The sequence below is a fragment of the Parambassis ranga genome, chromosome 21, assembly GCF_900634625.1.
Source record: "Parambassis ranga chromosome 21, fParRan2.1, whole genome shotgun sequence".
In the NCBI taxonomy this organism is placed as follows: Eukaryota; Metazoa; Chordata; class Actinopteri; family Ambassidae; genus Parambassis; species Parambassis ranga.
The window spans coordinates 7,236,342-7,263,836 of record NC_041041.1 but is presented as its reverse complement, the minus strand read 5'-3'; the positions used below and the strand labels follow the sequence as shown (position 1 = coordinate 7,263,836).

Sequence of the window (27,495 nt, the reverse complement as noted above, 5' to 3'; positions counted from 1 at the left end):
TATTTGTTATTTTGCTGGGTCTGGACTCTTCAACATGATATTTAATATATATATATATATATATATAAATGTATAACAATAACTATAAAGTAGAGGTTGCCAAGTGATTATTATCACGTTTTTCTAAATATATAATAAAAAAAATATATAAATAAGAGTAAGCTAAAAATCTAAATGTGGTCATTTAGTCTGTAGATGTCATTGTTGCTGCTCGCTGCCGTTCATTTGAACCAGCGGAGTGACATCATGTCCTAATGGAAATGTTTCCCGGGGAGGCCCCTCCCTGTCCCGGTGACATCAGCCGGAGCTCGGCTGCTTTGCTTCAGGAGCCCTCGGTGGATCCGCACACACACACACACTCTCACTCACACACACATCCAGCAGCTCCGCCGCCGGAGGGAGAGCTCGACGGGAAAACGGCGCCTGCTCGGCTGTTGTTCTTCTTCATGGGACAAAATAAGACTTCTTCTCTGCCAGGTAAGCTGCCATCTTCCTCTTCGTTCTCATCTTCCTCTGAATCTGTTCTTTTTTTGGAGTAAGAAACATCTTTCTCCACCTTTGGAGGAGCGACAGTTTTTTTTTCTTAACAAACTGCAACTTTTCAGCCCGGAGAAGTGCTGCATATGTCTGCTGCTGTAGATGAGGCAGCGGCGGCTAACGGACTCAGCTCGGTGCTCTCAGTGTTTCCCGTTAAGCTTTATTTGTGTTGTTTGTTGAAGCCCCCTCTGAACGTGTCGCGCAGACCGGCTGTAAAAACTACAGTAACGGGTAGTTTTCGGCTCTGCTGCCACGTTGATGCCACCAAAAGTGTTTTCTCACAACGCTTCTCAACTTTACAGAAGCCTCGTAAAGCTGTAATACATGTCAGATGTGTTACGACGCTACAACCTGATGGTCTCTCTGTATGCTAATGCTGCGTGTTAGTGAAGTGTAGGGGCTGCGAGTGAGTGAGAGGCTGGGGGGGCAGTGGTTGCCATGACATCAGATTCAACACAGCCATTATTTCATGTAAGGATTTGATGCAGCCATCATCATCATCATCATCTTCATCATAATCATTCGCTACACACACACACACACACACACACACACACACACTGGATTACCACCTTGCATATCAGGGTCCCTTTTACTCCCCACCTCCAGGGGGCGCCTACATAACTCGATTGTTCACCACCACGTACAACAACTGGCAATATTGCACTGGAGCGTTAGCGGATGCTACACATTAGCCACGTTATTGATAGAAACAGAAATAGTGTTACATTATGCTAGCAGCAGACATCATCACTCGGCTAAATGTTCAGTGTAACTTTTTAGCATGTTAGCTAATGCTACACTGCAGCAAAGCTGAAAAGAAACAAGAGTTATGTTAACGCTTCTAAAGCACTTAAAATGAATTTACCTTTGGGAATATGTATCCTACTTTCTATGCTCTTTTTTTAGCATGTTTACTAATGCTGCATATTAGCTATGTTGAAACAAGAATAATTATATCTTTTCAAAGCCACACAAATGAAATAACACAAGTGAATCTGTATCATATATAAAAGATGGACGTGACCCATTGGTTTTTGAACCCCTCGATTTTCTTACCTCCTGGTCACCATCTTGACATTTTTGAACCGGATGTGACCATATTTGGAACTAGAGGGCAGAGCTGGGTAGCAGTGAGGGGCGGATACAGTCGGCTACCTACACAGCTACACAGTGAACTTCATAGCCAATTATAGAAGTTTTCCCGTCCTGTTTTACCGTTCATGTCTGATATTACACGATGAGCAGCCTTTTAATGCTTTTGTTGCTTTATAACTTGGACTTCTATCACCGGAGCTCCGAGGCTGTTGGAAGTATTTTGGCGGACTGTTGTACTGTGTCTGTCTTTATTCTGATGACGGCTCCAGATTCTTCACACAAACTTTAGATGTTATTTAATAAAAGTACAGACTCCTGCATCACACACTGTACCTTATATATGAAATATTATTGTTCCTCCAATTTACCGCTTCTACTGCAATTTATGATTATTATTACGAGTTATTACTGGAGATCCAGATGCTCCCTATAAATACACAAACTATTTATACTTTACTGTAAACTCAGTTCAGGCTGATTCATCACATCCTGTCATAACCAGAGTGGTTGATGGATAACCAAATATAGACAGACAGATATTTTTTAATGAATAATACAGCCACTGCAGCTCTGTAGTGTTTTAATGCTTTTGTACTGATGGTGTTTTTTAAATCACCATCAGTACAAATGTTTATTAAATGTTCATCCAACAAAAGCTCAAAAGAGAGATGTGTTATTAATGTATTCTTTATTTATGAATGCTCCCTGTACTACTGGCGACACTAATTCTAAGTGTCCCGTTAAATTAAGGGTGAATTTGTCAACCAAGGCAAAAGTGGTTTGAAGTAAATTAAGGAATGCATTCAGCACTGTTATATCATTGCAGCCTTAAATTATATGTGCGTATTAAACATAAAATCATCATTTGAGAATCACAAATGGTGTCCATACCTTCTCCCTCCTCGATGATAAGACGAAGGGCTCTGAACAAGCTGCTCTCTGCTCTTCCTTCTGTCGGTGCAGGGTCACTCAGGGGTCGCTCAGTTTCCATTTCCTCACAGGGAAGAGAGGTAAGAGGAGAGCATCAATAAGAAAAAATAATTTTTATTAATTCATTATTAAATGTGCTAATAGTATTTGCTGCATGTCAGCAACTGATATTTTAGTGACATACTGTTAAACATCTTACACTGTGACACTGACCTGGATCTCAGGACTCATCGCTGCAGACAGGTTTCAGGGCTTCAGGACATCCAAACACAGGTGTGCACAGGTGGGACACGTCCTCACCCTCTGCAAAACACAAAGGTCTGATTCAGCATGTTTCAGACTTTATTCAAAGTGTGTCACCTGAACAAGCAGCAGCTACTGTACACACAGCCTGCAGCTGGAGTCCTCAGCATCAGAGACAGGCCACATATTAACACATACCAGTTACAATCAGACACTAAATATAAACATACAGCACATGTAGCGCCACAATGAGCAAAGCCAAGAGCGCTACTTCTACAGACTATAACACATGGTTATTAGGATGAACACCAATTAAACCCTAATGCTTAAATGACAGAATGCATTAAAATGATAAAGCATTGTTAAAATAAATGAATCTGAAGAACACGGCATAATCCTGATGAACCGCAAACTCAGAAAAACAAGCAGAGTAATGGACAAACTGAGTGTAGACAAAGACTTGTACACTTAAAAATAACAAATATCATTATCTTAGCGCTGAAAACAGCAGCATGCTGCTCTGTAGCGGTGTCCGAGCCTTCAGCCCGTCAGTGTTTTGAGAAGAGAACGGTCAATCACACTGACCACGGCCCCTCATTTATCGCTTTTTATCACTTAATATCTTTTTATTCAACAAATTACTTTTCAGATGGACCACCAGATAACCGCCAACACAAAAAATATGTAGTAAATAGCACCACAATGACCAGTGGGGGATTTGTTTTCCACAGAGTATTTCATGAAAGAAAATGTCAACTTTTCAAATGGAAGTCAATTAGAGCCAGATGATTTTTGGGGTCAGCCCTTGTAGGTGGACGGCTGTATTGCAGCTTAGGCCACTTCTGCATTGGCCTCATTTTTCAGCACGGATGGCTGCCCGTAAAATGTCTTAGCATGTATGCTAATTAGCCATACGATTGATAGAAACGAGAGCAACATCCAAAGCAACAAAAAAGATCTGCTATATAACACTGGTGACACTTCACCATGATGTTTCCTTAAGCTAATACATATCATCATACAAAAAATATGTACGATGTAACATTCATTTTTGGGCCTGTATTGTCTTGTATTGATGATGGGAGAACCAGACCTCTGTGTAGAACCTTTTCCTGCACATCTCAGAGACTCTCACTGGGGTTAAGGTCACGACCCTTTAGGTGTTAATAATTCAATAGACAGTTCATAACCCAGCTGTAATAGAGTCAGCGATCTCCTTCGCTTGAGGTGTCTTACCACCAGTTTAACAAATTAAAAACTACTGACTGTAGCAGTAAGAATTAAATAAGTTGTTCCTGCTCATTGGATCATATTAATCGCTGCAGTAGTTATCTAATGGAAGGCCTGCTTAATTAAATCATTTTTTACCATGACAGTGAGCATTTAAAACCTTGTACATAACATATGGAAGCTGCACACACATACATATGTACTGTGTGTGTAAATGATGAAGTTTCCAGGCTGCGGGTGGTGTGATGAGCTCATGTGCTCATGGCCTCCTCGTCCTGATTGGTCGTCGCTGACAAGCTGATTGCCTACTTCTGTCTCCAGAATCACTCAGCCTGTAAGTTCCATAGATGACAGTGCTTTGACCGAATGCTGACTTTTTTGGTATATAGGTTTAAATTCACTCTTTTTTCAGACTTTTTTATTATAAAATAACATAACATCTTTTTATTTTCCAAAACATTTGGATGCCACTTTTAAAGATCTAATTTTGTACACCTTCGGTACCTGAACTGACTTTGAATATTTTAGCATATTAAGAAAAACTAAAGCAGCTTTTCAACACTGTGAAATCACGTGCAACTCACGTGTCCCACAGCACACCACAGTGTTTTACATTAATGAGTCCCATTTCCATTCATATGTTGACAGCAGGAAAATCAGATCCAGTCTGAGAGATTGTGTTAACATTCAAAATAAAGCATGGAAGTTTAGCTTAGCTTAGAGAAGTCTCCATCCCTGTCTTACATTTTTGTGTTAATCTATGAGCCTCAGGTGGATTTATTTTCCTTTGTGCAGGCTGTTTTCCCTGCTAAGCTAATAACCTCCTTCCACTCGCTGTGTGTGGGAATTCCTCCCTTAACATGTGCAAGAAAGGAATAAGGCAATTTTAAACACACAATGCATGACAACAAAGGAAAGTCTGTTTACTTTAAGAAACATATTTTACTTAAAGGATGAGGGCTGGCAACCCTCTGACCTCCCTGCCTGGTCCCACAGTTTCCCACAGAAACAGCTCAGACAGTTTCACTTTAAAGCACCTGCTCACTGTTTTTGCAAATGTTAACTCAGTGTGAAAGAAATCATGTGTTTGCTGGGAACTATTCTCAGTGGTGGATTAATACATAAGGTGCTCCAGTTTAGGTCAGGGAGATCAAATGAACTATAGTGCTTGTTAAAGTTGCACCTGTTCAGTTGCACCTGGGGTATAAACACTGATATCATTTTAATAGTGTTTTAAACAGTTCTAATAATGGAAACAAAACATTCACACACAGCATAATCAGAGAGCTTGACTGCTATTTCTATCTGCACATACCACAACAAAATCTAATAATAAGATAGCCTTGTTAAATTGATTTAGTTCATAGTTGATTGCTGGTAACCGCCGTTTGTTTTTTGTGCGTTTTATCAGTCTCACAGCTGAACTTGCTGCATCCTACCATCATCTCAGGCCTGATCTTGTGTTTCTGCTGGCCTTGAATAGACGTCTTTGTGTGAATGAGTTCATGTGATTCCAGATAAGCGCACACCCACCTCCTCCCCTGCGGTGGTGAACGTGCGTGTCCTGGTGTCGCTGAAGCTCAATTCCAGCTGATTACAGCATGAGTTATGTCAGTGAGGGCACGGCTGTGGTTGGCATCAGAGAGGCAGCTGGTCTCCAACCCCCCCACTCCACTCCATCCCATCCCAGGGCTACCCTTGTCAGCTTTACTTGTCAGGGACTGAAGCCAGTCATTGTACCAGGGGTGAATCATCCTGGAGCTCCGTCTTCAGCTGGAGCTCAGTGTCACTGCTGTGTACGTGTAATGGCACCTGTTATCAGGAAGAGAACACATTTATCAGTTTGATTTGCATTTTGAACCATGATCCATCACAGGTCCTGCATTAGTGCTTTGCATTTTGACTGTAGCAATATGTGTAGCATGCTAGTTGCCAGTGACTGTCAGTCTGTTGGTTTGACTCTGGTGAGAGTCCAGGGACTCTGGAAGCTTAACATGTAAGAGTGATTTTACACTGATACAGTGATTTACCTTTACATGAACTGCGCCCCTTTCCTCCAATGGCCAATTGAATATGGCTCAAAAAGGGAGTCAGTCCTTTAGAAAGCTTGATATGTCATGAAAGGTTCATCCATGACTATGATTTTTCAGTGCTTACTCAGCATTCATGTCAAATCAGCATTGCCATAAGAAGGACAAACTTCACTTCTTCACAAGTTTCAGTGTCACATTGAAGAAAGCCTACAGGAGTGAAGTGTGTCTGTATGATTTTGTGGATGGGAGTTGGGGAATGAGGGTGTGCATGTGGGTGTGTATTGCCATTGTTTTCTGGTTCGTGACACGACTGGTAACAGCCCAATGAATTTCCCGATAAAGGCCCAGAATGACAGCTGGACACGATCTCTAACCTTTCCTTTGTCGTAAGAAGAATGATAAGTTGTCCCTTTTTCTCTTCTCCTTCACTTGAATAATGCATGATTTCATTTAGAGCTCAGCATTCCTCACATTCCTCTTCACTTTTTTCCCTGCAGCTCCATTCCACCTTGGTGTGTTTATGTTGTGAAGTAAAAGAATGAATGATGGCTACAGCTGCTGCAGCACCAAACAAAAATCACACAGAATACATCCCTCATTGCAAAAAGAAGAAGAAGACAAACTGCTGCCTGTAGAAAACGCACCATAAACATCTGAAGATATGTATTTAAGCAAATGTAGCCCAAGGTGTTTGGAGCCCAGACGTTTTTAACTTGTACAGTTTCTTGCCCCTGGTCATCAGCAGAGTACACTAAAGGGAGTAAGTCAACAAACACAAACGCTGCCTTACGGAAAGAATAACTGCACTGAAAATTCAACGTTAGCATTTTCTGTGGTTTTGTGTCTGATCAGACGAGTAGACCTCAGGCGGTTAGGAGTTCTCCTGACAATAAAAGAATCCTCTCAATGAAGCAGTTAGGTTTTGACTGAAGGAGTCGGGATTGTTTTTAATTTTTTAGGTCAATGAAAATAAATCAATGTGTTTGATGGAGAACCAGCATGTGACTACAGTCTCTGAGTCTAGGCATCACAGAGACACAGCGAGACGTGCCACGCAAAGGAAACCATGACTTGCTAAAGATGGCTAATAAAGTGCCCGTCGCTCACTAAAAACAAGATTTCACGATGACTGCATAGCTTGCTCACATACCCAAATCTGACTATAATCCAAGCTACATGGTGTCAAACGGTTTTAGTTTAGCATACAGAAATACAGCAGCCTGAATGATCTGATTCAACAGTGAGTAAATAATGATGACTGCACATGTAGACATCTGAGTGTCACAGTTACACAGCTTTATGGTTTAGAAACTTGATCCTTTACCTTTTTGGTAAAAAGGGCCAAAAGAGGAATCTGTACTTAGGGTTTGCTCAGATTGGTGTTTGCAATTTCTTTATTTGGCAGACATTTTGGTTTTATTCGACTAACTGATGGTTTTACTTTACCTGACACTTAACTGCTTTTAACGCCCTGAGTCTTTCCTTCTGCACCTTTTCCAGCTTGTTGTGTTCTTTCTGACTAGGTGTTAATGGATAACTTGATGAGTGTTTGGCTGCAGTTCTACTGTTAAATATTTTTAATGTGTAGCTGTGACAGTGAGGTGTACCTCTTCAGTACGTTTCTGTGTGTCAGTTGTGTGTACTCTACAGTGTAGCTCCACCTCGCTGCGGGACAGGAGATACTGTAGCTTTGTCTCTGAACACTCGAGGCCTCGGCAGTGTTGACTCTGTGTGAGACTGTTTGTGTTCTTACATCTCTTGCTGGGCTGACGCATGAGAACACAGCATCTGGGTTTCTTTCATTATGTCACTAATTCACAGTCTAAGTCAAGGTCTGTAAGCTTGTTCGGCAGCTTCTGAGTCCTCCCTCAGTGGAAATAAACGCAGGCAGGTCTGTGCAGGGATTATTTGAACTTCTTTTTAAATATGGTTAGAAGACAGTCTGTATTCTTCAGCATCTTTCTTGACTGTGAGTGAGGTAAAACTAGCTGGCAGGGAGAGTCAGCAGAGATCTGGACGCCTCTCATCACAAAGGCATTTCCTCCTGAGCCACTTCCTGCTAAGGAGCAGTCGTCCTTAAACTCACAGCAGAGGCCCGTCCTGCTGAGTGGTCTAACATGGCCAGTTGTTTGGTTATTGGGATGCTTTTATTGCTGCAGGGTAAAACGTTGTCATGTCTTTGACCTTATACAGTGAGAAGTTTTATAGTCCAGGCTTCATTAATGTTAACTGCAGTCTTCCTCACTGTGTAGATACACTCTATTAATGTAAGTCACAGCTTGAACATGATGAGTAAGCAGGATGGGTCTGATTTAGGTCACAATCTAGGATCTAAATCATACAGAGGTCACCTGTCATCATTGGAAACTGGTGACCGGTCATATCCCTAACAGAGTTTATCACAAACAAAATCCAAATCTTTTGGGTCTTAAGTCAGTTTGGGTCAGTTTTGTGATTTGGATAGTTTGTTGTATGCTGATGTCCCATCAGAACTGTTAAAAATGGAAAAACGTCCCATGACACACATAAAGAGTTTTCTAAAGAGCTGTTTTAAGACTGAGCATCTGAGTCTGCCTAAACTCAGGTAATCCAAATACAGTACATGCATCTTTTTGATTATCAGGACCTATAGGATTTAGTGCATGCTAGCTTTGGTTTAACAACCCTTTAAACCTTCCTTGGATCAAGGTGGGTGGCTGCTGTGCCCCTAACAGTGGTTCAGAACCACTGTTCGCTGGGAATCTGTAATAAAAACCATTTGGCACCAGCCTTTTCCTCAGGGACGTCCACCCCACAGGAAGCAAACTGCTGAATGAAAGGAGTGGCATGGATGATAGCTTTGGAGAGCACTTCCTCTGACTGACTTTTTTTTTTTTTAAAGCTGGGATGTTCTCCCATGGCTGCTGAAGTGTGGAAATCGGCTTACAGTGCCTCAGCAAGGTCAACTTGCTGCTGCTCCTGCGGCCCGACAATGACCACTTCACAGCTCAGAAAGGAAGTGAGAGCATAGGTTGAGGAATTACAGGCATCATTATAATTTTATATGTATAGTTTGGAGACTCCTATCAGTCTAAAGAAGCAGGCGACACACACAGGGCCTCCCTTCTCCTCCTCCTCCTCCTCTTGCTGCTGCTACAGATAGTTTGAGGACAGACCAGCATGCAGGCTGAAGCAGGCTGAGCTTTAACTGGGCTGACAGTGGATCTGTACTGTTAAACAACTCTGCAGAGAAAGGCAGTGAACAAAACATATGACCAAATTATCCTCAGGCAGCCCGCAGAACTGTCCACTGCACAACAAGCCAGTTAAATGTTGTGTGTAAATAATTTAAAGGTTATCACTTTTTCCTGATGTATTTGATGTGTTGAATGAAATTGAAGCCTGCTTACTTATCTCCTGAACACTATACTCACTCTAATGGCTTCCAGGTGAGGATCAAATGTGGATGCCTGCTCCACTCCCTAATGGTGCACTGTGGCCCTTTACATGCTGGTCCTTGTTCTGAGTAGTGGGTTGTCCTTCATGAATTTCATTTTTGTTTGATGCCGCATCATTAATTTTGGAAGTTGTTCTTTGCTGGGGATTTTTGATTGATTGATTGATTGATTGATATTTGAGGGTTGTACTTTGACAGAGAGTCTGACAAATTGTAGGGTAATGAAACTAATAATTTGTAGAGGACATAAAAAAATCGAATAGATAAAAATCAATTGATAAATTCTGTAAAGACCTCTCATTACATCTTCTTCTGCTACTCTGTGTGAGGAAAGTACCAGCATCAGAGCCGATGACGCAGTCTCCCCATTATGCTAAGTTCCACACGTTATGAAAGTCAGTATTAACGGCCGAGCGGTTAAACTCGTAGAAATGTCATTAGAGAAGTCCGGAGGGAGAGCTTTTGACAGGCCGTTAGCAGAGGAGCCGGCTGAGCCTCATTATGGTCTCTCCGAGCGCCTTATTGCAACAGAGTTTTCTTGTGTTTGTGCTGTCTCAGATTTACATGTCATAAAGACCCCACCCACCATTGTTAAGTGGTGCGGGGTGGTCAGTCTGAGGTTTGGATATCTTCTGCTGCTGCGGCAGACCACCCAGAGTTTATGTCTGACCTCACCTCACCCCTGCAACTCCTCCACCTCCCCCACACTTCAAAGAGATGAGATCCAGACACCATGCTGTGTGGCAGAGCATTCTGACATTAGGACTGAATTGAGAAGTGCATGAATTGAGGGTTGTACTAATGTGGATTATAAAATGTCATAGTGGTGTTTTTGGATGAGAGCGCAGGATCGTTGATTGTTTTTTTTTGTCCAACACATTTTATGCAGGCCAGTGCAAATGAATGAGTTTTATGGGAGGCTGAAAAAACAATTAAAATGCAAAAACCAAGGGGAAAAATGAGAATATAAAAACACACATTTTAAGCCAATCTAAAGTCGTAGCTTTTATATTTTTCTGCATTTTCTGCTGCTCCCAGATTCTTGTCTTTTATGCCTGAAAGCATTAAAGCTGAAATCTACCCCACCAAAGGTTTTTGGCTTTCACTATGGAAAAACTAAAGAAGCTTGTGCTGAGGACCTGAGGGGAGCTTTTGTTCATCTAGAACAAAAACAAGTCAGATATGAACTGTATGTTGGTCCACAAATGTGGTAAAAAACAAAAAATCTTTATTTATTTGTTAGAAATATGTTGTGCTGCATGCCTTCATGGTTAGTCATTTAAGTAAATGAATTTTTTTGAAGGGTGCTCATTCTAGTTTTACAAGAAGTTAACGTTGGCTTTTATCATGTTAGTAAAGGTTACATATGTACAAGTGCTGTTTTTATCTGCCTACTCATTCATCACAAGCTCATATCAGACACTGGTTGTCTGTTTGTTCAGTGTAATGAAACCCAGGCATTTGTATGGAGAGTGTTGAAGGACCCACTGCAGCTTTTATCTGTCAAAATAATAATTCAGTAAATCGGTCGTTAACACTTTCAACAGCGTGATTCCTAAATTTTATCACCACACACTGGGAAGTTGTAACATGGTGACTTCTTGTTTCGAAGCTGAACATAAACGTTAAAAGCAGAACACAAAGAATGAAGCTCCCTTCAAATCCTGGTCCTCGTTCCAGCTCAGACAGCCTCTGTGTAAATGTTTTATTTGCAGCAAGAGGAACAACAGCACAAACGGTAAATGCAGCATCATGTTGTTCTCTTTTCTACAATGGAACTCAGCGTGATGGAAAGAAAGAATGCATTGAAATACCCTCTATTTAATCTTTAGGTTCAGGCTGTACTTAATAGTTTTGCGTGTATTTAGTGTGTGTGGTGTTGGATAACGTATGAATGCATTGTAGGATTTCCTACAGCATGAACAAATTCATATTGGCTAAAAGGTTTTTTGAATATATTTTGCATATTGCAGGCTTCCCCATCCTCACCGTGAAAACAGTGGAGAACCCATAAACCACACAGTACAGCTGTCTGGCTTCAAGGATGTGGCCTTAGGAAAGTTGCTCAAATCTTTTGTTGAGCGTGTGAAATTAATTTTGCAAGTGGAAAAGTAGCCATCAATTTTGACAGATTCACATATAGTATGATTATTGTGCTTCCCAATGAGCTGCTGGGTAATTTTAAAGTTTTTAAGAGTATAAAGAAAGGAAATCTGCAGTCAAAAAGAGAAAAAAAAACTTGGCTGTTCCACAATGACAATCTATAAACGCAGACAATGCCTGTACATATTTAAATAGCTGTGTTATGAACCATACAGGCACAAACAGCCTCCTCCTTCAGGGTGTGGTGAGTCAGGGAACTGAGAATGTCAACACAAACCAGGACACTGACTTTCTCCATTGAAAGATGTTTACAGTATAAGATAAATACATAAATGAAGTGGAGCGGTGGTTGAGTTTGTTGGCAGAGTTTGACTGAACTATTCCAGATGAATGTCCATAGATATGTGTAAACTATCTTTGGCTCTGTGCAGCACATCATCCGCCGCTGACACTGTTATAAATTATGGATTGAAGTAAAAAGCCTGGTATCTCTCAGACTGCTGTTCCACTGACCCACATCTGGTTTTTGCCCCCCCCCCCCCTTCATTTTGTCTGTAAGTGTAGTTCTACACAAATGAGCCTGCAGATAGTTGTGAGACCAGAGCCGATCTGTTAAAACTTTCTTTGTTCTCCTTCAGTGAATCTTTATTGATAGAAATAAAGTGAACAATTCAGAGACTAAATGCTGAGCAGGACTTAATGAGCCACTACAATTAGCTAGCAATTAAATGGATTTGGGCTGACCAGGCCAGAATTTTACACGGTATTGACAAACTATTTGTTATCAGAGGTTTTTAGAGGATTTATTGACAGTTAAAAAATATAGAACACCTTAACCTTCAACCTTTCTCTTTGGAGAAGATGGGTGTCATTGTATTTGGCTGTGGTGAAATCCGATCAGTTATAGAATCTGTTACAGACAACTTCTTTTTCTGAATATTTTGAAAACTCAAAAGAAAGATAGAAATAGGCTCCTATTAATATTCTTCTCAGTCTACCAGCGTGTTAACATCCCAGAAATCATGTCTTAGTACGGGGTCTGAATAGATAAACTGATATCTATGAAGATTAATCAGACATCAGCCAAACACACCAAAAAAACTCTGTGTGAGTTCAATTTGTTATTCTGTTTAGATTTATTTATTTATTTGTTTGTTTGTTTTTACTCTTTTGGTCTGACTCTGCACAGTTCCAAACTCCTAAGAGGATGCCAGAGCATCAAATACTTTAGAAGACTTTAATCACACATACATCTATGTTTATATTCATGATTGAAAAATAAATAAAATCAGGGTTACAAGTTGTTTTAAATTCACACTTAGAGCTCTGTAGTGTAACTGAATATTTTCTGTGTTTCAGAGATCATGGGAGGCTGTTGACAGTCAACCAAGCAATATCAGAATAGCCTGATTGGTGCAAAGTGACGAGTCTAAACATGGCCGCCCATCGAATCAGAGCCACCAACAACAACAATACTTCTCTCCCTCGCTGCAAGTCGGAGGGGACGCTCATTGATCTCAGTGAAGGAGTGTCTGAATCCACTCTCACAGATGTCAAAGGTCAGTTGCTCCAACCAACATGAATCCTGAAGCACATCTTGTAATCTCACCTGCACCGACTTTAACGTATCATCCTACCTGACTTTCTCTTCCAGTGCCTTCTCCCAGTGCCTTACGCCTGGACACGACTGCCTCCTTCGGCACTGCCAGGGAAGTCATTGCCATTAAGGACTACTGCCCATCCAGCTTCACCACGCTCAAGTTCTCTAAAGGTGACCGTCTCTACGTTCTGGACTCGTCGGGAGGGGAGTGGTGGTATGCCCACAACAACACAGAAATGGGTTACATCCCTGCTGCTTACGTGCAGCCCATCAACTACAGAGACTCATCCTTCAGCGACAGTGGGATGATCGACACTGTGGGGGACTGTAATGAGGAGGCAGCCAAAGAAATGGACCTGTTAGGAGAGTGGGCTGGAGTGATTCTGAAACCAACCACCTTCCAAAATGGAAATCCTTTTGCAAAAAACAATACCTCTACAAACCCTTTCCTAAATGGGGGCCATCAGGGCTCACTTGACCAGAACAGTAATGAGAAATCAGTTGACCTCCTCCTGTTTGATACACTTACTCCATCAGTGCCCAACTCCACCAGCAGCACTGCCGACATCAATGGTTTTGGCAGTGGGGGGTTTAACTTGAACCCTCTGAGTCCCACTGTTGGTGCAGGGCAGACGTTGCGCAGAGACAACCCGTTTTTCAGAAGCAAGCGATCCTACAGTCTGTCTGAGCTGTCTATTCTGCAGGCACAGTCAGATGCCCCTCAGGCCACCAGCGGTTTCTTTGGAGGCCTTAAAGCTCCAGCACCAGAGCAGTTCCAGAGCAGGGAGGATTTTAGGACTGCGTGGCTTACCCACCGCAAGTTAGCCAGGTCCTGCCATGATTTGGATTCCCTGGGCCAGAACCCAGGATGGGGCCAAACACAGCCAATAGAAACAAACATTGTCTGTCGGCTGGACAGCTCAGGAGGGGCTGTCCAGCTTCCAGACACAAACATCAGCGTCCACATACCTGAAGGCCATGTGGCCCCAGGGGACACTCAGCAGATCTCAATTAAAGCTCTGCTGGACCCTCCACTAGAGCTCAACAATGACCGCTGCACCACCGTCAGCCCTGTGGTGGAAATCAAGCTCAGCAACATGGAAACGAAAACCACTGTTACCCTGGAGATGAAGGTGTCTGTCGTTGTAAAAATGGAGAGCAGACAGATGACTGAAGTCTTGTGCGTCCGTAGTGATTGTAAAGAAGGACCTTTTACACCAGTTCCTCAGGCGTACATGTACGGGGATGCTGTGCAGGTGTGCCTAGATAACCTTGAACCGTGTATGTATGTGTGTGTCGTAGCTCAGGCCCAGTCCATATCTCCAGACTGCACAGTTTGGGAGCATGTGGTTAAGAAGCTCACCTTAGGAGTGTATGGTCCTAAACACATTCACCCGTCCTTCAAGACAGTTGTCGCTATATTTGGTCATGAATGCGCCCCAAAGACACTAATGGTGAGTGAGGTAGGCAAGCAGGCGCAGTCCACACCACCAGTAGCACTGCAGCTTTGGGGTAAACACCAGTTTGTGTTATCTAGACCGCAGGACCTGCGTGTTGGAGTTTACTCCAACATGGCCAATTACGAGGTAAAGGCTAGTGAGCAGGCCAGAGTGGTTCGGGGCTTCCAGGTTAAACTAGGCAAGGTCAGCAGGCTTGTCTATGTTATCGCCTCACGAAATGCAGAAGATGTTTCAGATTTCACCTTAAGAATCCAAGTGAAAGACGACCACGATTGTATACTGGCTCAGTTTTGTGTGCAGACGCCAACACCACCACCCAAAGCAGGCCCGAAGACGTCAGGGCAGCGGCGATTCCTGAAGAAAAAGGAAGTGGGCAAGATACTCTTGTCTCCACTTGCCATTGCCACCAAGTACCCTATTTTCCAGGACAGAAGAATAAACAACCTGAAGTTTGGAAAATTGATCAAAACGGTTATCCGGCAAACTAAAAATCAGTACCTGCTGGAGTACAAAAAAAGTGATTTTGTAGCTTTGTTGAGTGAGGAGAAAATCAAGCTGAAGGGCCAGCTGTGGACAAAGGAATGGTATATTGGATACTATCAGGGCCGAATGGGACTAGTTCATGCTAAGAATGTGCTAGTGGTTGGCAAAGTGAAGCCCATTTACTTCAGTGGGCCAGACCTCACAACATCATCGCTTCTGGAGCAGATATTAAAGCCCTGCAAGTTCCTCACCTACATCTATGCCTCTGTGAGAACTATACTAATGGAGAACATCGGCAACTGGCGAGCGTTCGCAGATGCACTCGGATACGTCAACCTTCCCCTGACACATTTCTGCCGCGCAGAGCTCGACAGTGAACCAGAGAGGGTGGCTTCAGTGCTAGAGAGGCTGAAGGAGGACTGTAACAATGCAGAGAGCAAAGACAGGAAGTCTTTCCAAAAAGAACTCTTGATGGTAAGTTGCAGTTTTTCCATCCTCCTATGTGGCAAGTGATTTAGGGTTTTTTCAGCACCATTGATTTGAATAAGCGCAAACTGTTCTTCCTTGTTTTAATATCTCAGTCAGATCTCTTTTGTCCTTTCCGTGTCCAGTTAAAAGGCCATATGTTTCTCTCTGTGTCCTGCTGGTGGGAGATTTCTCTCTCAGAGCACAATTGTTCCTTAGCCTGAACTGTCTGACCACAGCTGCTTTAGGTTTTAGGCTGTGGTCCAGTCTGCTAATTCTGCTGGGAGAGCAGTCGATAACTGCTGTGTAGGCATCAAGGTCTAATCGGGACCCGAGAAGCCGCGGAGAGCAGCAGAATTCTTTGTCTCTATAGAAGTTGCTTGAGTTACAGAGTATGCAGTGTGCACGAGCATGCAGATCTAATTGATTGCTGCAGTTGTCTTTCTTATATACCTATGAATCAAACAAAGGATGAGAAAAAAACAGCTCAATGAACAGTCTAATAAAGTCACACTGTTGCTTTGTTTAAAGTAAATGTTATCGCAATTATAAAATGCCAAAAACAAAAACGGTTTATATCTTTATGTCTGCATTATATTGCAGAAAAGACACGTTTGAGTCCTCTCTACTGATCTGATGGCAAACAACCCTTCTTCTTTTCCAAAAACATTCTAATGTGATTCTAATATCAGATGTGTATTCTTTAACAAAGTTTGACATTACTTGGGTTTTTACTCTTGGCCTTGGCCTGGAGCAGATGTGTGTATTTTCAGTACATTCAGCTTTTATTCAAAGAGGCCAGAATGCTGAGTTGTGTTCACTGTAAATGTGCAAATCAGCTCTCTGGCATTGGGCTAAGCACCTTCTGTCATGGAAATATGGACGTTCAGAATGGCCTCAGGCAGTCTGGGTAGCAGTGAATCTCATCCTCAGATACCAAGATGCTTCTGCATTTTCCAGTCTGCCCCTGTGTTAAACTAAATTTTTAAATTTTATGGTTTTGATTTTATTTGACTATGCCTGTTTGAAATACAACAACCTTTTAGAAAGCAGCGTTCCCTCTCTGCCTTTAACTGCTGCTTCTACACTTGTTGGTATATTATTCTCCTGAGAGTCTCTGTCAGAGGTCACAGACTTAGAGCAGCTGAAGTAACACAGAGCAGAAACACTGTAATTTACAAAAGGTTGTAAACACTAGTTAGAACCATTTATAGACAGAGAAAACTGCAGTATGGAACAGAGCATAATAAAAGGTGGTGACTGAAAATATGCCCTGTTGGGCAGTTTGAATACAGGCCTGTTTTTATGTTATTTCTGTCTGGATTACACCTAAACTGCTGGTTACTGTGGAGGACAATCAAAGCCAGCAAATTTGAAATCACGAAAGCTTTTTTGTTCAACCAACGCAAATATGCTGTTTATGCAAACATCTGATGTTTGCATGCTGAAAAGGGGATTTTTGTTGCATGAGTAGGCCTCAGACTGAAGACAGGGAATGAACATGTCAGAGAGGACAGTCTCTTACGATTTGCCTGTGTCATTTAACATGCACGGACATCTATTTTTAGAAGAAAGAGAAGCAAATCAAAAGCACTGTTGTGTGTGTGTGTGTGTGTGGTACCAGCAAAGAGCCGCTTTTGTGTTTCAAATGTCTGAACCCGTTCTGGTCTGCTTTGATTGCTGGTTGGGAACATCAGAGCTATCTGCGTGTCTTTATGTATGTATAGTTTTTTATTCCTATTCCTGTGTTAAAGCTTTTTAGTATAGTTAGTGTTTGAAATACACTAATGTGGCATGTTGGGTTTCGACACCCAGCTACACAAGTACAGTCGAATACACCAGGCCTGCAGCAAATTCTTTTTTATGGATGTGTAGTTTTTGTAGAAATGGTGAACGAGGAACACAAGTGTTTAATTCTGTTTTTGTGTGGATGAAGCCTTTATAGTTTAATGAGCTGTGACACTGATAAGCCTAAACAGCCAGTGTGCTTCTCTTGTTGAACATTTTAGCATAGTGGAGTTAAGAGTTTTAGAGTTTAACGCTCTTTATAGGCTTTGACATCTTCAGAGTCAGATCTGTGCTTATAGGAACATTTTAATATGGATAGTAGTTCAACATTAACATTAGCAGTATAATGCCAGATGTCATCTTAGGTTAAGCTATATCAGTATGCGTCGCTATGGCAACTACATGATGCTCCTCTATTCCAAAAACACTGCTGAGGCTAATTTGGAGGGAGCAGGATGTACCCAGTGTCAAATTCATTTTTTAAGTACAGTTGGTGAATTTAGTGCACTTAACAACACATTCAACTGGAAGTGATTTCGGATGTTTCAGCAGGCCTGCTTGCCAAACACACATTGTTGAATAAAATATACATTTGCTCCATTTTTCTTGTGAGGAGAGGTTTGTTCTCCAGATAACAGCAGAGGGTAAAAGCACCATTAAGGCAGCGTACTATTAGTAAACTGAAAGTGAAACTTTAATGTGACTTTTATGGAAATTTCTGGCAAGCCTCACCCTCACACTCTGAAATGTTTCCAGGTTAAAACACCCGTGTGGTCAAGCTGCCTTTGTTATATAACAGCAGTGAAAAAAAAAAAGTGTGGCTTGTTGTTGTTGTCAGTAGGTGATGGAATGGATCCAGGTAGTGTCTGTTGGATCTCAGGCCTGCAGATGTTTCCTGCCTCATTGTTCAGAAACTAAACAGAAGCTTCAGTTGTGGACCTGCAGGCGCCTGCAGTCCCCCCCGAGCTCATTGTCCTTCCCATAATCCTCCTTGAGCCGGACCCGTTTCTGCAGAGGGCTAGTCACAGACAGTGAACAGTTATCCTCTCTGTGACAGGTGGATTCTTTTACATAACACACAGTGAGTTCAGCTGCAGTACAGATGGACATAATTAATGAGTAATTAATAATTCAGGTATATTTAATTTTAACCTAAGTTCTCCTGTGGATTTCAGCCACATTTCAAACATATGGAAACAGGAACCAGATTTTATCGTGCACATTTACATGGGAAGAAACAGCAGTTCAACACAGCACAAAGCCCCTGTGGGTGAATATTAACTCATTTCTTCTACGAATAACAAACCTGAACAGCACTTGCAATTTAAATCACAGACCTTGTAAAATATGCACAGTGTATTTAACAGTACTCTGCAGCAGCACAGCTACTCTTTTTGAAACAGAAGCTCAGAAGCCGCTTAAGAATCTCCTGGTTGTCGATCATGAAATATTGGGACAATAAAGCGTTTTGAACAATTAACCTTGCACTTAATGTAACTGATGAGCTTTAACTTGCAGCCTTACTACACCCTGCAGTATTTGCTTGATAAATTGACATCTACTTTTAATATAATCAGTGGCTTGGCATGGATATTTACCCCCTTTCTTATAGATTCTCATGCATTCTGCATGGATATATCTATCAGTACAACAGGCTATGCTCATCATCCTCAATAACAAATAAAATGTAGAATCTTGTCATGAGTGGTCGGTTAAAAACATCATTGTTCGGGTCTCTGTTACCATGGTTACTGTGTTCCTGCCCCTTGAACAACATTATTGACAGTGGCACATGGTGTCTATACCTGCCTTTGTAGTCCATTGGTTAATAAGTGATGCTAAAATGCTTCATATGTGTGGTGCTCTTAGTTTCTAGACCCTGACTAGTGTCTGCTGCCTCTGAGAACACTAAAAACATCAGTCACTGCTGTTTAACGAAGAAACGATGACACATAAAAACATGACATTAAGCATCTCATCTGTTTAAGCTGCAGGCCTATCTGTGCTGTTTTGTATTTTTAATGTGTAGAAATGACTCAAGTTCATTATTTGTCATGTAATTGCAGAATTCTGGGCATGCCTCCAAAAGATCTTCCACTCCCTCTTAAGCTGCTGCAGGTTTCTTTGGGATTGTTCAAAATTGAAAAATGCAAAACAAAAGCAATCTACCCCACTCCCCCACTCTCTCTCGCTCTCTGGCTCATGTCCTGATGTAATCTCTTCCTCCACAGACATATTCAAGCTTGTGCTTGTTAGCCTATACCTTCATGAGGGGAGGTGTCATTGAGTTATGTTGAGATACATTCATTTAACAGGTTTATTATTTTTAAAAATGGAACATAGTATTATGGCCTTTCTACACTGTGCGATTTTTAGCAATCTTATAAGACCATTGCATGACACACTACACGACGTGAATCAATTGACCTTTGGTACAACGTCAAGTTTGATGCATGCAGATTGTACGATGACCATTTACTGAATCGCAGGCGATCACAGGTTCCGTCGTACGTCAACATGCGAGGAGGAGGAAGACGTGGATGTGGAGTGACAGGTCGTAGCAGCTGTCACACTGAGACAGTCCTCCTAAATTTCTGACACCGCTAGAATTTGATCTCAGCTTGTCTTTGGTCGCAAGACACTGACAACAGGCGCCTCACAGTACGACGTAAGACCACCGATTTAGAGCCACGACCAAAGAGATCTCCACGATTCTCCTACGATGGTCGTCTTTCGTCTGCGACAGCCCAAAATCACACAGTGTAAACCGGGCATTAGAGAATCATGGAAATTCAAAGGTGTTGGTTGGGGCTAGTCTATATCTGGTATATCTGGTGTTCCTGCTATATGGGGTCGAACCCCAATCTCTACCTAAACCTGCCCTTTGTTAAACTACTAACCAGCTGTTTTTAACTGACTGCAAACACACAAGTGAATATAAATGAAAGTTTGCAATAGTCCCAAAGCCCTTGACTTGAACATCAAAGTGCTTATTATTTACAGCCTAAAATAGGACAGAATCACTATAAACTTCTTCTTCCATCCTCTTGTTCCTCCTGTTGTTCCAAACAAACTTCAGCACACTAGCTGCAGATTCCAAAGAGTCTTGAGGCATGAGACCACAGAGGGGGAACCTTTGTTATATCTCTAGGCTAACAGGGGATTTTCATTTCAAAGCTCTCGCTCAGCTCTGCAGCCGAGCGTCCAGCCCTCCTAAATTATTTGCAGTAAGATCAGTGTGGCAGATAGAGCCTGGGAATAATAATAACATCCTATTTCTGGAGGAGGAGGTCTCTGAAAACTTGAGAGTCCTATTATATGCGATTAGCTCCCTGCTTCGCCATTTTTGCACACACAGATTGTTTTTTTTTTCTACCATATCTGGCCTCCTTCCTCTTTTTTTTCCCCTTCACTTCCTTCTTTTCCCCTCCTTCAGTGGCTGGGTGTGGTAAGCTGCTGCTTTTAGAATAATTGAGTGAACAACAGATTGCTCACTCTCAGGAGATTTGGCCTTGTTTAGGAGTTATTTCAGAGCCAGGTTCTAAGGAATGAGGAGGGTTCACATGCAGGGTCAAAACCAGCGGCCACGATCTTTAATCTCTCCAAAGGTTTTGGGTTTTGAGGTTGCTGCTCTTAAAAAGAGACGAGGAATGAAATTGTAAGATGGAGCCGCAAATGGGAGAAGCGGAGGAAGCCAGATGGAAAATGAAGATGGGATAGAAAAAATAATAAAGAGGAGATTGAAGTGGAGTGATTGTGTGTCAGTTTGCCAGCTGAGGGGGAAAACAGAAACAGGATGACAGAAGAAATAAGTCATTTATCAAAACCCTCACCGCCGGTCAAACCAAGGGTTCAGTTTGGCTGTAAATACACTGGCTGTTGTGGGTGTTGTGGTGTGTAACGTCAGACATGATTGAACCGCCCGCTTGGTTCATTTCTGCATCAACGTTATCTCTGAAAATATGTCTGCAGGAATTTTCTTCTCGTTTTGACAAGCAGATGATTTATGCAGCGGGGGGAACTGCAGGGCTTCAGAGCGCTGATTGCTGAGCTGGTGAAACAAACTCTATGGCATTTAATATACACACACTCTGATAGAGTCCCATAACACGCAGACCAGCTGACATTTTGGAAAAACACAGCACGACGTTTAATTCCTCCACAGCCGCAGAACATTATCATGGTGCGTGGAAGCTGCCTAAATTGCAGTAACGACAGTGTAGCCGGCTCCGTCTGCTGCAGAGCAATTATTAGTTTAAAATCGCACAACGTTCCCTGATAAATACTTTACAACGCAACATCAAAAATTTACAGCCAGAGTGTTTCCGACCACAAAGACATGCCAAAAAAAGACCAAAGTACCGCACAGGACTTCTTTCTCAAACTAAAACAGACCTTTGCTGGAATTTTTTTAAATCAGATTTTGGTCAGTCACACTGACTAGGTTCACATCTTCATTACAGACATACAGGAAAAGAGGTGGAACATGGCTGGAGCTGAAGAGGGTGGGCTTTTGTGTGAGCAGGCAGCTTGCGACGTGTGTTGGCTCTACTGTCACTAAAAACAAACACACTTAATAATGCTAAATTTTCTTTGTAGTTTTATAAAAACGAATCCCTATACAGTTGTCAAGTAATTATTAATAGAGATCTAAAAAATGTTGTACCAGGCTGTACACATGTTAATTTCTGCTGTAAACTTTGACATTTTTATAAAGGTCTTTGGGGATAAACTCACTTTTGGAGACAGCCCCCAGAGGCCATGGAAGGAACTGTGATTCCTGACACTTCCTCTAGGCTTGATGTCTCAGCCCTGGAGGCCGATGACTAGTGATGATGGACAGCATCTAGTCTGCCCTCAGTCTACCACAACAAGGACAAGAAGCCCTACTATTTTTTTACTTGATGCAGTCTGTAATGTCAATCCCGCTGATGGACAGGTAGTCAATGGTTGGAATAGAGGACTAACAGGAAATATGACCTGTTGGGGTTTGTTTTTGTTTTTTTTTAGCATGGACCTCTTGCTACTGTGGTCTCAGCAGCCACTACAAAGACCATGTTGATAGATATGTAGCATCAAATTATTTGTTGGACATAAAATTATACACACTGTATGTCTGCAAACAGTAAACAAATTGCCATATTGTTACTTGGCAGCGCTCTTATCTGGTGAAATACTTAAAGTTGCATTGAGACAGGAAGTGAGTCCCTTTATTTTGGCAGGGATATCCTGTAGTTATCCAGCAAGGAAACAGGTGCTTGTCTCACAGAACACCTCTTCCTTTTCAACTTCCGCAGAGACCCAGAAACAAACAAACGTCTGCAGACGCCACAGCAGTCAGTCAAAAATAAATTTCCAAATGTGTCTAAAGTGAAGTTGTAACATGATGGGAGCTCAGCATTCCTGCAGAACAGTGGGAACCATCTGATTGGCCCACAGCCGCCACTATCTCATCCTCTGTACTGAAAGAGGCTGCTCCAGCATGGCATCTGCATTCCTCACCCCCAACCCCTCCCCAGCCTCCCTTCATCCTCACCCCCTCCTTCATATCCTGTCGTTCCACACATTCCTGCACATGGAACTGAGGCCCAGAGTGGAGCTTTAAAGTCACCTTCGCTCTGTTGAGTCAAAGGCTGCAACCCAGTGTGCTTCGATTAATCTGCAGTCAGTGAGAATAATTTTAGAAAGTCAGGATATTCGTGGAATGTCAGAGTATTTTTAGGCCATAGGAAAGTACCTTTTTTGGAAAGTGAAACCTTTTTTCTAATACTTGGCATGTTTTGTCTGGTTTGAAATTTAGTTTCAGCCTAAACTTTAGCTTTAGGTTATGAATTGTGTACGTTTTCTATTCTGTTTCTAAAGCTTACATTAAAGGGTTAAAATGGCCAGGGTGTGAGAGTTGAGTTTGAGAAAATAAGGCTGACTAAGCATTTCTGGTTTAGTATGTTTTCTATATTGTTGCTGTGTGAGCGCACACCAGTTTTTAAGAGTATTGCTCAGCTAATAAAGATTGTTATTGCTACCATTAAGGCCTCTGCAGTGCAGTAGAGTCTCACAACCACGCCAGTTCAAAGGAGTTTTTGCACTCACTCTAGGTACTGCTATCATTGTTTTACTGGAATTTAATATCCATCTAATAGCCAGCAGCACTATTTTGGTGCTCTCTCTCATGTTTTCTGTTACCCTCCCACATTTTTGTTTTGCCCTTTAATAGAAAGCTATCCATCCACCAATGCACTAAAAAACAGGTTAATGAAGTCATTGAGAGCTAATGAGGTGTGTCATTCATGGAGCTGCTACTACTCAAACTATCCTGACTGTGACAGACTCAAAAAGCAGCAGCAATGTTATCTTCCTTTTCTCTAACTCTCTTGCCCAGATGTAGTCTCAAGTACTTAAATTTGGCACCAAGGAGTTCATTGTGAATCAGTAGTAAATGTACCATCACAGAGTTGGACAGAGTCTGGAACCCTCTCTTAGTTTACACTGATCAGTCCCATCCAACCCACTGACAGGTGAAGAGTAGGATATAATTATAATATATAATATAAGAGGACTGTTTGGAATGTCCTGTGGGATAGAAAGGTCTCATGAGTCATGTTTACATCATGTTTACATTTTGTTTGAGTGGTTTCCCTGTGGAAGAGATGGCAGCAGGATGCGCTATGGGAAAAACTGTGACCTGAACATGCACACCCACTCATGGCTGTTTTTATATTGTGGCTGAACAGTATATGTGTAAAAGCATGAATGAATACATGTGTTTGTTTCATTTCTGTTAAAATGTGCCACATTTGTATTTGCAAATCCTTTCTGATGCTCTGCAGGTTCTCTCGGAGTTTTCTTTTCCCACAGTCACCAGTCGTCTGGGCTGAATTGATGGAGACAGAGAGGTTGGAGGGGCTGATGGGAGGAGTCAGGACCCTGTCCAGTCCACTTAGACCCAAACAAACAGGAGACATTTTGACAGAATGCTTTTTTTGGGGGGGTCTTGTTTGCCTAAGAATAAGGTTTAGCTCAAACTTTGTTCTAGAAAAAGAAAAAAAATGCAGCCTAATCATCAGAAGGGATATTTAGAAACATATTTTGGAGCATGAGAATGTGTTGGACACATTGCTTGTTGAGGATCTCTTTGCACATGCTTGTGGATCAGCTGTTTTCCTGCCCTCAGTTCAGAAGTGACATAAATCTGTTGTTGAAGCAACACGAGGCTCTCACTTGTGCTTCCAGCAGAAAGCATTTGAAAAATGCACAAAGCTGAGATTTGGAGGGGGATTGAGGAGGAGGCTGTGGAAAATAACAGAGGATCAAGTCAGTGGAATGAAACCTGTAGATGTACACTTATGAGTCTCTTTGGAGTGTGAGGTTTTAGTCAAACTTCACTGACTTCAGCTCAGAAGTTCCATCTTTACCGGGCTCCCTAATAACAATTCACCACCTGTCTCTCTATTACCCCGGTTGCTGAGCTCACATCTTGCTTATTTTCAGGCCCTGCATGTCTCATGAATCCAGAACTGAATCTCTACCAAATATGCAGACTGCACTTGTGCTAATCTTTTATTTACCTATCTCTGACTGTCGTCCTCTGATGTTGCATTCTCTGCAGGCTCTTTTGAAGATGGACTGTCAGGGCCTCGTGGCCAGACTGGTCATGGACTTTGTCCTGCTGACCACTGCTGTTGAAGTGGCCGGACGCTGGAGGGAGCTGGCGGAGAAGCTCGCTAAGGTTTCAAGGCAGCAAATGGATGCTTACGAGGCGCCGCACCGTGACAAGAATGGAGTGGTGGACAGCGAGGTACTCATTATTTTCATGCACAGTACTATTACTACAGAGTTACAGCTAGATACATGCTTCCATTCAAACATATATGCTTTTTTACATGCTATGCATTATTGTATATGAACATTTATTTAGAGTTTTAAAAATGAGAGGGCCAAAGCGAGAAAAGTATCCTAGTGTATCCTAGTGAAAGGTCAGGGGCTCAATTCTAGCTTCCCCAAAATGTCTGTTAACACTGTATTCTTTCACGATGCACGATGCTGCAGTTTGTAATAAGCCTCATTTTTATGTCTCTGATCAGCTGTTTGTTGCAGCAACCAGCTAAAAAGGCAAAATGCCCAATGCATTCTGGATACTGAAGTTTGGTTTTTACATTACAGCCTGTTATGTCTAGTTCCCTGTTTTACCTTTCTGTTCTAGACTTTAATGGTTGCAAAACAGAGTTTATCAGAGTGAAGTCTAGAAGTATCTGCAGCTGATGTTTATGTTCTCTTGGTTTTCAGGCCATGTGGAAGCCGGCATACGATTTCTTGGTCACTTGGGCTGCTCAGATCGGCGACAGCTACAGGGATGTGATTCAGGAGCTGCACATGGGCCTAGACAAGATGAAGAACCCCATCACCAAACGCTGGAAGCACCTGACCGGCACGCTCATCCTGGTCAACTGCCTGGACGCGCTGCGGAGCTCCGCCTTCAGCCCCGCCGCTCAGGATGACTACGCCATCTGAACTCCTGCCTGTGTTCATTTTTTTCTTCACACCAGCTCACCTCGCTCTTCTGGAGCATTTTTTTTTAGGTTACACAGTTTGAAATGCTGCACGTCAGCTGTTTGCTCACTACTGCTCTTGTAAATTGTTAATTTGCTCCTGCTGCGTTGCCTTCAGCTCTTCGCACCCAGGAGAACATGGTCGAAAGTCTCCACAAAAAACAGTAGCTCACAGTATTCACAGAGACTCTTTTAAAAGCTCTTCTCTTGTACAGGTATGTATTTTTGTACTCCTATTATGGCACAGCCTTTTTTTAAAGCAACTCTTTGAACACTTTGGTTAAAAACTGTGGATCGAACGCCAACAGAGACACTTTTACAAGAAAAGATATCGTCACCGTCATCACACGTGTCAAATCTGTTTCTATTTATTTATACATCAAAGAGAAGCGTCACCTTTCCCTCATCAGGTTCTCGCCCACTGTGGTCCTCCATTTCACTTTTCTATGAATACAGAGTAATTTATTAATCTTGCACATCAAGTGTTAATCAAGCTGTAAATTAGTCCTGAGTCATTTTATTAATCAACAGATTGAAGAGATTTAAGTTGATTAATTAGCTGCAGCAAAGTGAAACACCTCAGATTCTATTGAAAATGATGTTGAACTTTTTAACTCAACAGTCTCAACACGTTTTAGATTAACTGGGAGTTGAGATTGTTTGTTCATGGTTTCATTGATCTATTGAATTCACCCTCTGTTTAACAGCCGCTCATTTTCTGTCTGCATTCTTATATAAAATCTACTTTTGTACCAAAGCTTGCCAAAAATGAACTGAGCTCCACTCAGAAGTACAAACCACTGTTGTAACGACACTGTCCGTCAAAGCTTCTGGTTAGGTTTTGTCTCAGTGCTGCATACTGTATAACGTGGTAGTAACACAGCCAGTGTTTGAAAACTTTTGTTTTTTTTGTGACTGTGGAAAAAAGATTCTAAATAAAAATGTAAATATTTGTACACGTGCCCTTTTGTGAGAATTGTGCCTGCTGTTGGCTGCACACACACACACTGGACATCACAGTCAGAGGGAAAGGACGGGTTCTTATCTGAAGCCAGACCGACGGGCCGCTGTGAGGAAAGCGCCCTGAAAATACATCGTCAACGAGAGCGAGCAGGAGAAGCAGGTGGACGGGAAGCTGCAGGGAGAGAGTTCAGCTTCCGAGTGTAGCGACAGCAAGGTCAGAAGAAATGAGCAAGATTAGAAGAAAGAATCCTGCAGTTTAAATGAGTCCAGATGACCTCCAGCAGTCTGCCCCCTTATCTTTATGCTGCCCTTGTCATTCTGCGTGTTATATTTTAAAACTGAACTTATACCGCCTCAAAAAGGCATATGTAAATAAAGCATTTTACATTTTGTGCTGAGCTACTTCCACCTGCAGCATCAAAGTAGCTTAAAAAAACAACTCATTGTCTCAGATAAAAGAAGCCTAAATAACAAAAAAACAATAGTTTTAGTTATTAGGCTTCTTAAATCAAGATGGGTAATAATAAAATAATAGTAACATGTATAAATAATTATTTTAGCTATTTACTCGTAGAACTAC

The 27,495-nt window shown here is 42.0% G+C and overlaps 1 protein-coding gene across 1 annotated transcript; it reads left to right on the top strand.

The window, feature by feature from the left end:
* The first annotated feature begins 335 nt into the window (after positions 1-335).
* Positions 336-26,906, top strand: LOC114425963 (SH3 domain-binding protein 4). Its single transcript, XM_028392957.1, has 5 exons — positions 336-477; positions 12,970-13,169; positions 13,265-15,627; positions 25,013-25,201; positions 25,690-26,906. The coding sequence occupies exons 2-5, from the start codon at positions 13,046-13,048 to the stop codon at positions 25,912-25,914; spliced, it is 2,901 nt and encodes a 966-aa protein (XP_028248758.1). The 5' UTR covers positions 336-477; positions 12,970-13,045; the 3' UTR covers positions 25,915-26,906.
* The last annotated feature ends 589 nt before the right edge of the window (positions 26,907-27,495 follow it).